At 44.3% G+C, this 14,365-nt stretch overlaps 1 protein-coding gene across 5 annotated transcripts in view; it reads right to left on the reverse strand.

Annotated features, from left to right (window-relative positions):
- The window catches only part of SIK2 (salt inducible kinase 2), a 128,356-nt gene that overhangs the window by 6,957 nt on the left and 107,034 nt on the right, over window positions 1-14,365 (reverse strand). For all 5 annotated transcript variants that reach the window (XM_025266903.3, XM_044929759.2, XM_025266904.3 and 2 more), the window contains exons 9-14: window positions 9,719-9,883; window positions 3,368-3,596; window positions 2,615-2,899; window positions 2,315-2,478; window positions 1,214-1,327; window positions 222-313 (exon numbers count right to left, since the gene is read on the reverse strand). In XM_025266903.3, coding sequence (XP_025122688.3) covers window positions 222-313; window positions 1,214-1,327; window positions 2,315-2,478; window positions 2,615-2,899; window positions 3,368-3,596; window positions 9,719-9,883 — 1,049 coding nt within the window. The remainder of the gene's footprint in view (window positions 1-221; window positions 314-1,213; window positions 1,328-2,314; window positions 2,479-2,614; window positions 2,900-3,367; window positions 3,597-9,718; window positions 9,884-14,365) is intronic.

Raw genomic sequence — 14,365 nt, forward strand, 5'->3', positions numbered from 1 at the left:
ATTCACAGACCAGAGGGGAAACACCAGGAGAAAATGAAAACAAAGCAGGCTTAGGGCTGCTCTTCTCTGACAGGCCTATATTCCACGGACAGTGGAACATCCGAATTAGCATATGGAAACTTGTTGTCCTGGTACAGGGAAATTTTAGAGGGAAGGACAACACACCCAGCTGAAGTCGGCCACAAAGAAAGGGAGCTCTCTGGCCGATCACTGTCTCTCACCTATGTTCTTGCAGCTGCTGTTCCAGGCTCCGTGGCGGTTCTTTGCAATAAAGCTGACAGGTGTTCTGGGCTTTTGACAGAAGGCTGGGCTTCTAGAATAGCAGAAAAAATACAAGCATGACATGCTGTCATCTAGGACACAGTCATCAGCCTGTACTTCTGCCTGGAGGATGAAGCCACGTGAGTCCTCCAGAAGCTACAGGCTGCAGGGACTGACGCTTGCTCTCTGAGAGCCCAGGAGAGCCTGGGAGAGCATTGCATCAGCAGGCCTGGGCGGTCTCAGTTCCAACCTGCTTCACTTTCCTGTCTCTAAAGTCCTCCAGGACCAGGAGGTTCATGGAGACTAAGAACAATGAGAAAAGTGGAGTTAAGTCTCTAGCAAAGGCACCTACTGAATGAGCAAATGATTCATTCTTTGTGGGATCTAATATTTTCAAGCACCAACAGAGAGCTTATGGTACCTTTTTGCTAAGTATTAAGAGGCATAAGGGCTTGCTAGGTGGCACTAGCAGTAAAGAAACTGCCTGCCAATGCAGGAGAGACGTCAGAGATCCAGGTTCGATCCCTGGGTCAGGAAGATCCCCTGGAGGAGGGCATGGCAACCCTCTCCAGCATTCTTGCCTGGAGAATCCCACGGACAGAGGATTCTGGTGGTCCAGGGTCACAATGAGTCGTGACTGAAACGACGTAGCACGCACGTAAGAGGCGTAAAACAGAAGCAAAGAAGCCAGAGTTCCCTTCCCTGCTGCTCAGTGGCAGTACCCTTTCCAGGGGTCTGAGGACAAGCCTTTTTCTGCTGCCAAGATAGAGCATAAGGCTAAGTTTGAACATGTTTCTAGAAACTACAAATGCAGAGTCAGACCTGCTTGCCTATAAAGAAATTAAGCAGCTACCCAGAATAAATACCAAGCAAAATAGGTTCCTGCTGTGCAGAGAGGCAGAGTGGGGATGATCACGGTGAGCCGGAGGGGACAGGGGGAGGAGGATCCCACCTGGAGTCGGTGCTGCAGGTACTGGGCCTCCAGGCTGCGGCGCTGGGAGAGCTGCGGGTGTGCGCTGCCCCCGGGGAGCGCAGACACGCTCTTCTGCTGTGGAGGCGCTTCCTCCTGGGGAGCGAGGGGGGACACACTTTCAGTTTCCCACGTGGGAGAAAGTTTCAAATCTGAGTGAAAGCACCTTGGCAAATGTCCAAGGGGAACTCCAACTGTTAAGACTTAATCCTCAAGGTTTTTATGTAACTAGTAGGCTGAGGGTCAATCACTTTGCAGAAGAGGAATATGGGCTTCCCCAGATGGCTTAGTGGTAAAGAATCCACTGGCTGATGCAGGAAATGTAGGTTTAGTCCCTGGGTCGGGAAGATCCCCTGGAGGAGGAAGTGGCAACCCACTCCAGTGTTCTTGCCTGGAGAATCCCATGGACAGAGCAGCCTGGTGGGCTACAGTCCATGGGGTCGCAAAGAGTCAGACCTGACTGAGCGACTGAACAACAGGATGAATGCATGCTGTTTACCCGCAGTAAACGATGACCGAGTCAGTACAGGAGCAAAGGCCCCTGCCGTCACCAGCAGTTTATTCCCTTCATGTGGCCATCAAACGCGCTAGTATATTTGATGTACTGAACATGGGCTCACATAAAGTGAATTACATAAACAGCCATATTTTTTTGTACTTTTAGCACAAATAACTCACAATATTTAATGAAGTGATATCACATCAAAAATAAATGTCAACAAGCTTCTCATTTATGTTATTACTGATAATCTCTGTGTGTGTGTGTGTGCATGTGAACGTGCATGGTGGAGGGAGGGAGTTCCAGGGAGACTAAGAGGGAATCCATATAGAATCTGTGCGATGAACGGAGCAGAGCGTGAGTGTCTAGGCTTCCATGTGGTACTGACCACCTGGGCCAGTGGGGGTGGGCCTACCCAGCCTGTCAGGCAGACAACAGCTACCCAGAAAGCTTTCAGGCTGCGGGCTTTCCAAAAGGACCTGTCTGCTCCAGGAGGAGGAAATCCTTGGAATGAAATGACACACCTTTAGGACAGACTCATGCCTCGTTCTCACAGCCACGGGGGCAGGGCCCAGAGCACTCACCTGCGGGCAACTGCTGGCCAGGTCCTGGAGCTGAGCGGCGGGAGAGGCCAGGCTGGGGTCTGCCTCTGAGCCCATCTGCTCATAAAGCAGCTGCACTTTGTTCAACTCTAGGATTCCTTTGGTTCTAGCCAGATTCTGAAGGTGTTGTCTAAATGCTACAATTCCTGAAAGAAAGAACAGTGGCCAAACGGTTTAAATAAAACACAAGGCCTTTCAAGTGAGCACAGGTATGAAGCCAACATGGCAAGGGACCCCATGGAGTCCCACAGCAGAAGTGCCCAGGGCCAGCGGAGAGCGCACCTTGGGTGAGGGAGGTGTCCGACGCCCGGCGGCCCTCTCTGAAGCTCACTGGAGACCTATTGTGGGCCTCGCGCTTCTGGGCGCTCAGGGCTTGCATGGCGGGGTTGGCAGGTCTCAAGCTCACGAAGGGAGACGTCATGCGCGGTGAGGGCGGGTTGGCTAACATCATGTCCTTGAGGGAAGGGTTGTCCTCAAGAAAGTGCAGGTCCCTCTGAACAGACCCCATATCATACTCAGAGTCCACACTGTCAAGGGAGGGGTTGTCACTCATGGAGAAAATTTTCCCTTGAAGAGAAAAAAACAAAACAAAACACCAAGATCACCACCAATAAACAGCATCTTCTTGGAACATGGAATACAAAGCATGCACGGCTACCATGTCTTCCACCTCCAACCAAAATGTTTTTTCAAAACTTTTTTACATGTCAACTGAATCTTGTGTGGGAAGATACTTCCAGAATTTGGGACTGTACAATCTTTGCCATTCCAGAAGAGCCAGAGTCCTTGATGCATTACGTAGCTCTCGGATGAGTCCCAGGAGTTGGGTGTGGGGGTGGGGGGCAACTCACAGACATTCCAGTTTAATCTCTGTGAGTTGCTGGGCAGGCCTAATCTCAACTCCTGCTGAATGCTGTCCACAAAGAACGGGACACAAACAACATTCCAGGAACTGGCTGGTATCACTACTATCTCTTGCAGCAGACGACACAGGATGCTGCAGAGACTCACCTCAGTGCTTACTAGAAATCATACCTGAACCAGGCACCACGACCAGCTGATTGGTCACTTCTGACAGCGTGTGCCGCCTCTGCCCGCCGCGTGTGGACTGGAAGGCGTTGAAGGCCTGACTGGGGTCTTCCTCGGCTTCGCCTTCGGTCTCCAGCCCTTCATCGATGGAGGTCTCCATCATATTGCTTGGCAGGGACTGGCACCCCTTCCTCGCCAAGATGGGAGGCACAGGGTCCAGGAGACAGCCGTTTACCTACATGTCAGGGGCAGAGGGACGCGAGAGGAAGCATCAGTTGCTGCGACATTTGAAAAATCCGCAAAGGCAAAAATGTCAAGAGACCTGCGGCCAATCAGAAATTAAGTAAAATATTAAAAATGTCCATATTTGTTACCAATGACAACTGTGTAGACTAGAAGTTATGGCAAGTCCACTGCAGCACTAAGAGACACAAGCCCACTATGTCCCAAACTGGCGCTGCCTCCCAGGTTTCTCTGAGTCATCATTATTACAATAAACAATTTTTTTTAGTGGTTTCCAGATGAATAGGGCATATTAGCTTGAAGCCTACCAGTTATTATTTTTAAGAAGGGAAATGAAGAGGGGGAAGATGAGATTAAAAAACATTCTACTGCATGGCTCATCGCTAAGAAAAGAGGAGTCATCAGCATTCTTCTAATTTCCAACCACAAAACGTACAGGAAGGCTCCAGATATTTATGTTCAGAATCTAAGTACCTGCACATTTGATTTAGTCTTCACCTGGGTCTATGGACCCCAGGAATGGAAAAAAGAATTCTTTAAAGATGTACATAACACAAAAAGGAGTGGAAAAAAAAAAAAATCCAAATGGCAACCGGCCAAGCCTTCCATTATAGAATAACAAATGACTCACAGGCCTGGAATTCCAGCAGAGGTTAACGAGCACCAAGGCTCTGAATTCTCTTTCCTCCAGCAATATACCGGGTATCCACGCTTCCTACCCCAAGGGGAAGAGCTCAGCACAGCTCCTGAGTGAGAACTCTGCCCGTCTCTGCAGTTCCCAAGCAAACCACCTCGAGGTGGGCAGGAACGCACACAAAGGGGAGTTGTGGTTTCAGTTCTGGCTGTAAAAGCCCCAGTGAGGAGACAATTATTTACCTCATTACCTTAACCATTCCCCTGTGGACACCAATCCAGCTTTCTCCTGTGAATAGCTGCTCAGGAGCAGCCAGGCGCGACACTGCATTCCCAGCAGCACTTTCACCTGAAATACACCCGCGAGAGCTATTGTTTCCACTGGAAGCAGGAGAGACTCATGTATGTGAGAGGGGATGTGGAATTGACCGTGCCAGACGCAGGCAACTTTCCTCTTATGGCAACCACTCGGGAGGCGCTGTGAGGCCCTTTATTTGGAGAGGGAGACGGGTGACTCAGATGGTTGTTTGCTTGGGGGAAGGGACAGTTATTCCATAAAAAACTGTTCTGGGGTTGGAGCCATTACTAGGATAAGGCGGCTAATGCACTACAAGGTTTTAAAGTGACAAGTGGTCGTTCAAAGTGAAGGATGACAGATGCTCTTTCCTAGACCGAGACAGATCATGGCACTAGGAAACAACAGCTCTGAATGCTGGCCAGCAGCAATCAGGCCCCCTTTCCCCTTCCCCAGACGAGTGTTTCCTTTTCAGGACAGGACTTCAAAATACAGTGTGAGTGGAAGGTACATTTTCCAATAAAGTGCTTTTGCCTTTCCTTAAACTCGATCAATCACTTCACTTCTGATAAGAGACCTCACATGCAGTAGGTAGCCTACACGTAGGAGTCAGACCCTCAGAAACTCCACCCCTAACTAATAACACCCCTGAGCTTACCACAAATGCAAGATTCTAGTACAGGAGATTGGTAGACTGTTACAGACTGAATGTTTGGATCTCCCCTTAAATTCACCCCCTAACTGGGGTTAAGGGAAGCCCTAACCCCAGGGTGACTGTATTTGGAGATGGAGTCTCTAGAGAAATGTAATTAAATCAGGTCTTAAGAGTGGGGCCCTGATCTGGTAGGATTAGCATCCTTATACAAAGTGACCCTAGAAAACTCTTTCTATATATATGAGAGCATAGAGGAAAGGCCATGGAAGGACATGAGAAGGCACTCCTCTACCAGCCAGGAAGAGCCCTTACCAGAAATCATACTGGCCACAGCCTTGATCCTGAACTTCCAGCCTCCAACAACTATTATGAAAATAAACTTCTGTTGTCTAAGCCACCCAGCTTGTGGCATTTTGCATGGCAGCCTGTGCTAACACAGCAGACTAATGCGTAGTACTAGCCAGTGAGTCTGGAGGCTGGAACATGCCTTATTTAATTCATATCTTAAGTGCCTGGCAAGTTTGTCATATATTGAAGAGGATTAAACCTCAGCTCTTATTAGGCAAGTTGCTTAACTTCTATAAAGCTCATTTTTTTCCCACTTGTAAAATGAGAGTAAAGTTTTCCAGGAGGGATAACTAAAACATTGTATATATTATCATGATTTCTTGACTGAAGCTAATACTTTATAACAATAAAATTGTTTAAAGCATGAGAATAAAGCAACCTTTTCTTTTGAAGCATTTTTACCCTCTTGAGGCAAATTAAAATAAACAAATAACCAGGTAAGGAAGGAAAGAACTGGATAACCCCAATTCTGGAAATTTATCCTCAGGAAAGAAGTGGATAACCCCAATTCTGGAAATTTATCCGCAGGAAATAATCAAAGCTAGTCAAAAATTTAGATACAGGGATATTCAAATCCCTGAGGCATATATAAGGCAGCAAAAAAAAAAAAAAAAATTAAAGTACTGGGTGTTTAAAAATAGGGGAGTAGTTAAATATGGGTACATCTAATATAAGGCAGTTGTTAAATATAACCCATGCTTTCAAACATGATTTCATGGTATGGAAAAAAAATGCCCATGATATATTATGTAAAAGCAGGTTTGAAATTATATATAATAGAATAAGATTTTGTTTTAACAAGACTACCTACGTGCTGAGTCACCCTATACTCATCCACCCACCCATCCATCTATCTATCCATCTATAACATACTCTAAGGAAACATGTCAAAAATGGGCTTACCTTTGTTTTGGGTAGGGGGATTATGAGTAAGTTAATTTTTTCCTTTATCCCTCTCTGAATTTTCTGTGTGTGATTCTGATTGATATTTTTTTCATTATAAATTTAAAAATTCAAATTCAGAGGAATTTCTCCCCTTGACTAAGTCTTAGAGGTTAAAACTATTAAAGGTTTTGACGATCTTTTTTAGACTCTGTCTTATGTGTGCTACCTTTATAATTAAAATATTAAAAATGTCAATAGATGTGGAACAGCTCTACTTCACAGTTTCACAGTTTCCTTCCACTCTCCAGCTATGAAGATGGTAACTTGGAAAATCCTTTTATTATAACCTCTAATAAAATGTTAAAAGTATCTGTGCGTGTGTGTGGGTAAAGTCCATTATCCCCCAAAAACTCTTAAAAGAGAAAGACTAACCCTTCAGGCTTGCTCTGCCCCCTGTATGGGCCTCTGTGCTTCCCAGGGGTCGTGGTGACTGCTCAGAGTTGGATGACTGTCTCAGAAAGGTGCTATCTTTTGCAGCAATCCCAAACCCATGTTTCCACACAGACTCCCTGAAGGATTTTACTGACAGTTTTAAGTTGAAGTTGAAAACTTCCGGAAGGGAAAGAGGTGAAACCTCTGAGAGGCGCAGTACCTGCCACCAACTGCAAGCAGAAATGACGGAGCAACACATCAGTTACTCGGCATCTTCGAGACGACAAACAGGCACTAGAGTGAGGGGTATGAAGCCAGACCAGCAACAAAGGGCCGGTATCTCTGTCGGAAGGTTTTGCGTGTGCGCTTATTTATGGGCCCAGAGAGAGAGGTGCTAGGGAGGCGAGAGGCACAGAGAGCACCGCTGACATAAATGAAACGCTCCACGAATAAGACAGCAGAAGGCTACGGCCTGGCCAGGCGCCAGGGTGGCCCTGTCGGTGTGGGTGGCCGGTTCCAGCGTGGCATTGCTCTTCCTACAAATGCAAATATGCCATCTAGCTTCTGTCTATATCTTTCACAAAATCATTCATTTCCTGTCTGTTTCCTGGTTACGGTAACAATCACAAGCTTTAAAAATAGCCTGCCCTATATAATACGGCAGACAGTGCCCAATCTGTGTTTCGGGCCTGATGCCCTTACAGCCAAGCTTTCAGCACACTGCATTTTAATTTTTTCAAGGGAATTAGATTTTAAAAATAAATGAATCATGTTGTCCCAATTTATGTCTAAATTTCCGGGTGGGAATGTAACAGCAGTTTATGAGGATCTGAACACGCTAGGCAACCGCAGGCAGAGGAAACAGACCGTCCACAGGAAGTGGCCTTGTCCTCAGGGACACGGACGCTAACTCCTCGTGGTCGGGAACCCAGCTTAACACCTGCTTATGGCAGCCTAGCTTCAGGCTGTCTTGATTACGCTCTAGCTGAACTCATTACTTAACTTCCGAATCAGCTCTACCTCTGTTTCAGAAAATGGCATTCACCTTCCTGATCCTCAAGGCTCATAATGCTGTCCTTGGTTTGGACTTCTAACAGTCTGTCAATTTTATCTGTGCAATCTCGTTTATACCATCGCCTCTTGTCCAGTTTCATGGGCACCATGTAGCTCAGTCTCTTATCAATCTCCCCTGGCACACGCTCTAACCTTCCACTGTCCTTGTCACCAGAATCTCTCCCACTCAAGGCAGGCTATGGACATTTCCAAGATTATTTCTGAAGTACAACATGGATCGTGGTGCTTCCTTATCAAAAAAATCTTCAGTTGTTTCCTGGAGAAATCCATCTGAGAAAAACTCTCCTGATAATACTGAAACATGTCCCCATGCTGAGAGCCTCAGACTAGAGAGAGTCTATCCCTTGGCTTTGCCATTCAAGGCAGGCTATTTGTCTTTATTTTGTACGACTCCCCTTCACAGGCCCGCTCCCTCAGCCATGCTGAGCTCCGGCTCTGGCCTGTAGGGACGGGGCTTTCCTGACATTCCCCCTCCGCTGAAAGAGCCAGCACTCGTTTCCATCCATCCTGATTCTGTCTCTTAATTCCCAGCTCTGACAGTTAAATCAAAGACATTACTGATCAAACTGGAACTGTCTCCTAGTCTTGCAGCATTTTAATTTTTGTCTCTTTAAGGGACCAATTAGGTATCAAATTATTCAGTTCTCGGCATCACCGCTGTTAGTTATGCATCATGTCTCTTCTGCTAGACTACAGACTTTGAGGCAGAATTAATGTCTGAGTCATCTTTTTATTACCTAATGAGGCTAAAAGACAGGAAACCAATATTTATTGAGTATCTACAATTTGCCTAGAATCTCATACGCATTCTCTAAATTAATCCTCACAACAGTCTCATAAAGTTGGTATCCTTGCTTTACAAGACAGAATGTAAGTTCAAAGAAATCAGTCACTTTGTCCAAGTTCACACAGCTAGAGAAGAAATGAGTCTATTTTAAACATACTCTAAGACCTGCCCATTAATGTGATCTTCAGTATATCACTTGATGCTAAGTATATAAAACAAATAATAAGTGGAATAAATATCCACTGGGCTTCCCAGCTGGCTCAGTGCTAAAGAATCTGCCTACCAAGCGCAAGACCAGGGTTTGATCCCTGGGTCGGGTAGATCCCCTGGAGAAGGAAATGGCATCCCACTCCACTATTCTGGCCTGGGAAATGCCATGGACAGAGAAGCCTGGTGGGCTACAGTCCAAGGGGTCACAAAGGAGTCAGGACATGACTTGGCAACTAAACAACAGCAAACACCCATTAAATGAGAGAAGCTATCATCTTCCACATACTAAAAGCCAACTTTATACAGCATGCCAGAATAAACTTATCTCCTTTAGGTATGTTCAAACTGGACACAAAGAGATATTTAGCTGAACAAAAAAGGCTCATCATTTTGTAGCTGCAGCACATGCAGAGGAGGGGCCATAGTAACAGGCAAAGCCCAAGTCAGCACAATAGTTACGTTTTTGTTTTCAGAATTACAGTTGGCTTAAAAAAATTCAAAACCTATGAGGGATCTAGAGCTTGTGAGAAGAGACTGGTTAAGGAAACAGAAGGAAGAAAGATTCTGAAAAGTACACATGAGATCTGACGAGTTACATAATCGCGGTGAAGACAAGATGGAGAGGGAGCCGAGGTCGTCTCTGGACACGTTTCTCAGGTCTTCTGCACAAAAACAACACTCCTGAGCGCCTTGAGGAAATGACAAAGTTCAGCTAAGCCAAAGTACAATGTCTGCAGACCAAGCTGCCGGCTCCAGCCAATCCGCAAGCTCGGAGTCTCTCAAACACGTCCGTACCTTTGGAGTGTCGACACACTCTTCCTCCATGAACGCTGTCTCTGCCTGACAGCCAGACGCGGGAAACGCGAAGGCGTCCACGGCGGATGCCTGTGGGAGGAGGGCAGATCGCATCGCTCGCACGCTGGGTGAATGCACGGTCACCGGGAGCCCCACAGTCTGTGCCTGTAAATAGGGCAAGAATGGAAAGTTCGGGAACATTAATCCTCTCTCTATATACATAAATGTACAAATCCCTTGAAATAAGACGATTCTTCCTGGTGCGATGAAAGGATAAACACTGATTTGTTGGAAACTCCAGAAAAGGTGTGATGAAGTATGTACAGGTATAGGTATCCATCTGAAGCAGTCTCTGCCATCATTCTGAGACAGGTTGTACAGAAGTTCGTTCCTGTTCCCACGGCGAGGTGCATAACTTTCACAGATATGACAAGAAAGCTAGTCTTTTCAAGGAAGGTAAGGATGTTCTTTTTTTTTTCCAATTCAACAAACATGGATCATCCGTATCCTTAAATATAGTACTCTAGAAAGATACAAAGCAGCATAGAACAGTCCCAGTCTCAGGGAGCAGGAGCTCAAAATGGAACCAGAGATAGATAGGCACACAACCAAATGTAAGACAAAGTACACTGCAATAAGGGCTATCTACCTGCATCTTTTTTTTTTTTTTTTTGGTGGGGTGTGGGGTACATATTTCTTGGCAAGGATGTGTGTGAAGAGGAAGAAGAGAGAAGCAGTAGCTACTTGGCCGGGGCAGGAATTTCCTTCTCTGAAGGAGACGTGCAGACTGAACACAGCCTGCTTGTCCAGCAGAAACAGAGATGCTTACTGCTGAGCAAGTTATGTTCATGAAGTCAGCCGGCTCTAGAAAGTCCATTCTCCATGTCTCCTCCATTAAACCCTCTAAGTAAACAAGTATTACAAACTTTTCCTTTGAAAATTCATTTAAAGGAGATTTTCCTTTATGATAATGGTATGGAATGACTGGGAAGATGACACTGTTGGGTAATCCTTTCCTCCCCATCTCTTTAAAACTGGCAGAATAATTTCTTAGATCTCTTTTGAACGTAACAGACATTGCAAAACATCGGAGGGAACAATCATCACACCAGTTTCTAAAAGGCAGAGGAATGGCCTATATTTTTTTCTGCCATTATCACTTCAGGAGATACAGGATGGTGAGTTTTAAATTCAAACAAATGAAAAGGAACAGAATGGTATGATGCTAGCTTTTCCTTTCCCAAGACCTGGGTTTGATTTCTGGCTCCATCACTTACTAATTGTGTGAACTTAATCAGTTACCTAAACTCTTTTAATCTTATTTTCTTCACCTCCTAAAAAGGGCATAATATCTACTACACAGTGAAGTTAGGATTGTAACAGGCAACGTGTAAAGTCCTTCACTCAGTAATGCTGATTCCTCCTTTCTCCTTCTTTCTGAAGTCTTAGAATGATGACACAATTTAATATAGGAATCAGACTGCAAAATGAATATACACTTCTGTTCTCAGATACTACCTAATGGTTCTCAGTTAAAATTTCAGACTGATGGTTTTCAATAAAGAGGGGTATGTTAGAAATATACTTTATCCTTGACTATACTTTGAATATAGAATATGCTTTATATCCCAACGTTAACATCATTAGATATACTGCATGAAATAAAGAATAAAATATAGCAATAGTAAAGTGTTGGTATTATATGGATGCTAAAAAAAAGTAAGAAAATGCACTATATACATTCTGAGCATGATAAAGAAATAGCTTTTCTTCTACCACTGCTCCTCAGGTCACTTTTGAAACTAAACATTTTTTCCCCCCCTTTCCAGCATTGCTCATTTAAATTAACTGTTTTAGCTACAATGTAAAAATTAAACTTCCTAATAAAGTCTATTTGATATATTTTCCCTGCTCTTATCATTGTCTTTTCAATCGAAGGATAAAGCTAAACTTTTGATTTCTGTTTCCTAAATTTACTTGACTGCTCCTTATTAGGGCAAAGCATTACCTATAGACGCTGCGCTGGAAATGAGACCCCAACGTGACAACTAGGATTGGGTGTGCTTCTCACTTCCTTCCTCTTATTAGCTGTGACTTTTTAAATGGCAGGATTGTGCTGGGCCAGATCAAGCATAGCACATGTTTCTTGGTAACTTTCACATCCAACCTGGACTACAACAGCTTACCGTGAACTTGGTAAGGACAGAGACATAACACATTTTATTGTGACAATCACTTCATAGGAAATACAGTGACAGATTTAGAGGTCTGCTTTTTAGGATTCTTAGAATCATGGAATTAAATAAATCTTTTTGGTACAAGTTACAGTATAAGTATTCAAACAGCATGCCCAACACTAAGAAGTGAACTAAATAATATGTTGTTATAATAAATAGATGGTTGACTAATATCCCAAACAAGCAGATATTACCCGTTTCTTCAAGAGTGGCCATAAACACGATTGGCACATGAAAAGATGCTTGACATCATTCATTATTAGAGAAATGCAAATGAAAACTACAAGGAGATACCACCTCACAGTGGTCAGAACTGGCTGTCATTAAAAAGTCTTCTCTGGTGGCTCAGACAGTAAAGAATCTGCCTGCAATGCAGGAGACCAGGGTTTGATCCCTGGATTAGGAAGATCCCTTGGAGAAGGAAATGGCAACCCACTCCAGTATTCTTGCCTACAAATCCCATGGACAGAGGGGCCTGGTGGGCTACAGTCTATAACGTTGCAGAGTTGGACACGACTGAGTGACTAACACAAACAAAAAGTCTACAAATAAATGCTGGAGAGAGTGCAGAGAAAAAGGAATCATCATATACTATTGGTGGGAGAGTAAGCTGGTGCAGCCACTATGGAAAAGTGTGGAAGTTCCTCAGAAAACTAAAAATAGTATTACCATCCTGCTACTGCTGCTGCTAAGTCGCTTCAGTTGTGTCCGACTCTGTGCGACCCCATAGACGGCAGCCCACCAGGCTCCCCCGCCCTTGGGATTCTCCAGGCAAGAACACTGGAGTGGGTTGCCATTTCCTTCTCCAATGCATGAAAGTGAAAAGTGAAAGTGAAGTCGCTCAGTCATGTCCGACTCCTAGTGACCCCATGGACTGCAGCCCACCAGGCTCCTCCATATATGGGATTTTCCAGGCAAGAGTACTGGAGTGGGGTGCCATGGCCTTCTCCTAGTATTACCATATGATCCTGCAATCCCACTTCTGGGTGTATATCCAAAAAAGAAAAAAAAAAACTATTAATTCAAAAAGATACACACACCTCTATGTTCACAGCAGCACCACATACAACAGCCAAGACATGGAGACAATCTAAATGTCCATTGACAGACAAATGGATAAAGAAGATGTGGTACATATACACAGTGGAATACTACTTAGCCATAAAAAGAGTGAAATAATGCCATGTGCAGCAACGTGGATGTAACTGGAGATTATCACGATAAAGTGAAGTGAGCTAGAAAGAGAAAGACAAACACCATGTGACATCACTTACACGTGGAATCTAAGACACGGCACAAATGAAGCTACCTAGGAAACGGAGACAGCTCACGGACGCACAGAACAGACTTGCGGTTATTGTGGGAGAGGGGTTTGCAGGAGGCGTGGACTGGGAGTTTGCAGACAGCAGATGCAAACTCTTACATTCAGAATGGATAAACAACAAGGGAACTGGGTTCAATATCCTAGGATAAACCACAGTGGAAAGGAATATATGTGTATAACTGAGTCACTTTTCTGTATAGCAGAAATTAACACAACACTGTAAGTCAATTATACTTTAATAAAAAATGTTTAAGAAGAGTGGTCATAAATAATGACCACGTCCACTAACTGCAATAACTTTTTAGATCACATATTTATTAACTGGAATCTCTTCTTCTGATTTTATGCTTTCCAGCACCATTAAAATGAAAATGCTTTCTCCTATGGGAAAAAATCTTTAGTGCTCCTGAAGGATGGCTGAAAACTAGTAGACAGAATTCACAATAAAAAGGCATCTTTTTTAATAGTCATTACAGTCAATTAGATGTCATGTTTCCTGCATACTATGTGGCAAATATAAGAACTCTCAATCCAAGATGGGAATCTCACTGTTTTCTAAGTAGTAATCATGGGCTATTTATCACTACACCATAAATTCCCAGAAACTTGTTTTCTGGGCACCTATGAAACCGGGAGGGCTGGCACTGTGTCTGGCACATAAGTGTTCTATCTGAACTGAACTGCTGGAATCAATTAACCAATTTCATCTTGTGAAGTTAAGTAGGTACTGCTGTTTCCATTCTATAGTTAAGGACACTGGGGCTCAGAGATGCTGACTTGCTGACGTCACTCAGCTCAGTATGGAGCCCAAGCTCTGCCTGACTGCACCGCTCATGTGACCTCTGCATGGGATCCTGTGACCTCCCCGGTTCCTATCGCTCCATCAAGTAATACGCGATCTGCCACTTCTTTAAAAAGAGAGCAGAACATCAAAGAATTCAAGGGGATAGGCTCTACTAAAACTTAAAGCATATTTATATTCACAAAAACAGAGAATCTATTTTTTAACAAGTTCAACAATAAACATGAGAACCCCAGTCTCATAGGAAAGGGAGAACTTCAACCCAGTGCCTGCTGCTCAGCACT

The sequence above is a fragment of the Bubalus bubalis genome, chromosome 16, assembly GCF_019923935.1.
Source record: "Bubalus bubalis isolate 160015118507 breed Murrah chromosome 16, NDDB_SH_1, whole genome shotgun sequence".
NCBI lineage: Eukaryota > Metazoa > Chordata > Mammalia > Artiodactyla > Bovidae > Bubalus > Bubalus bubalis.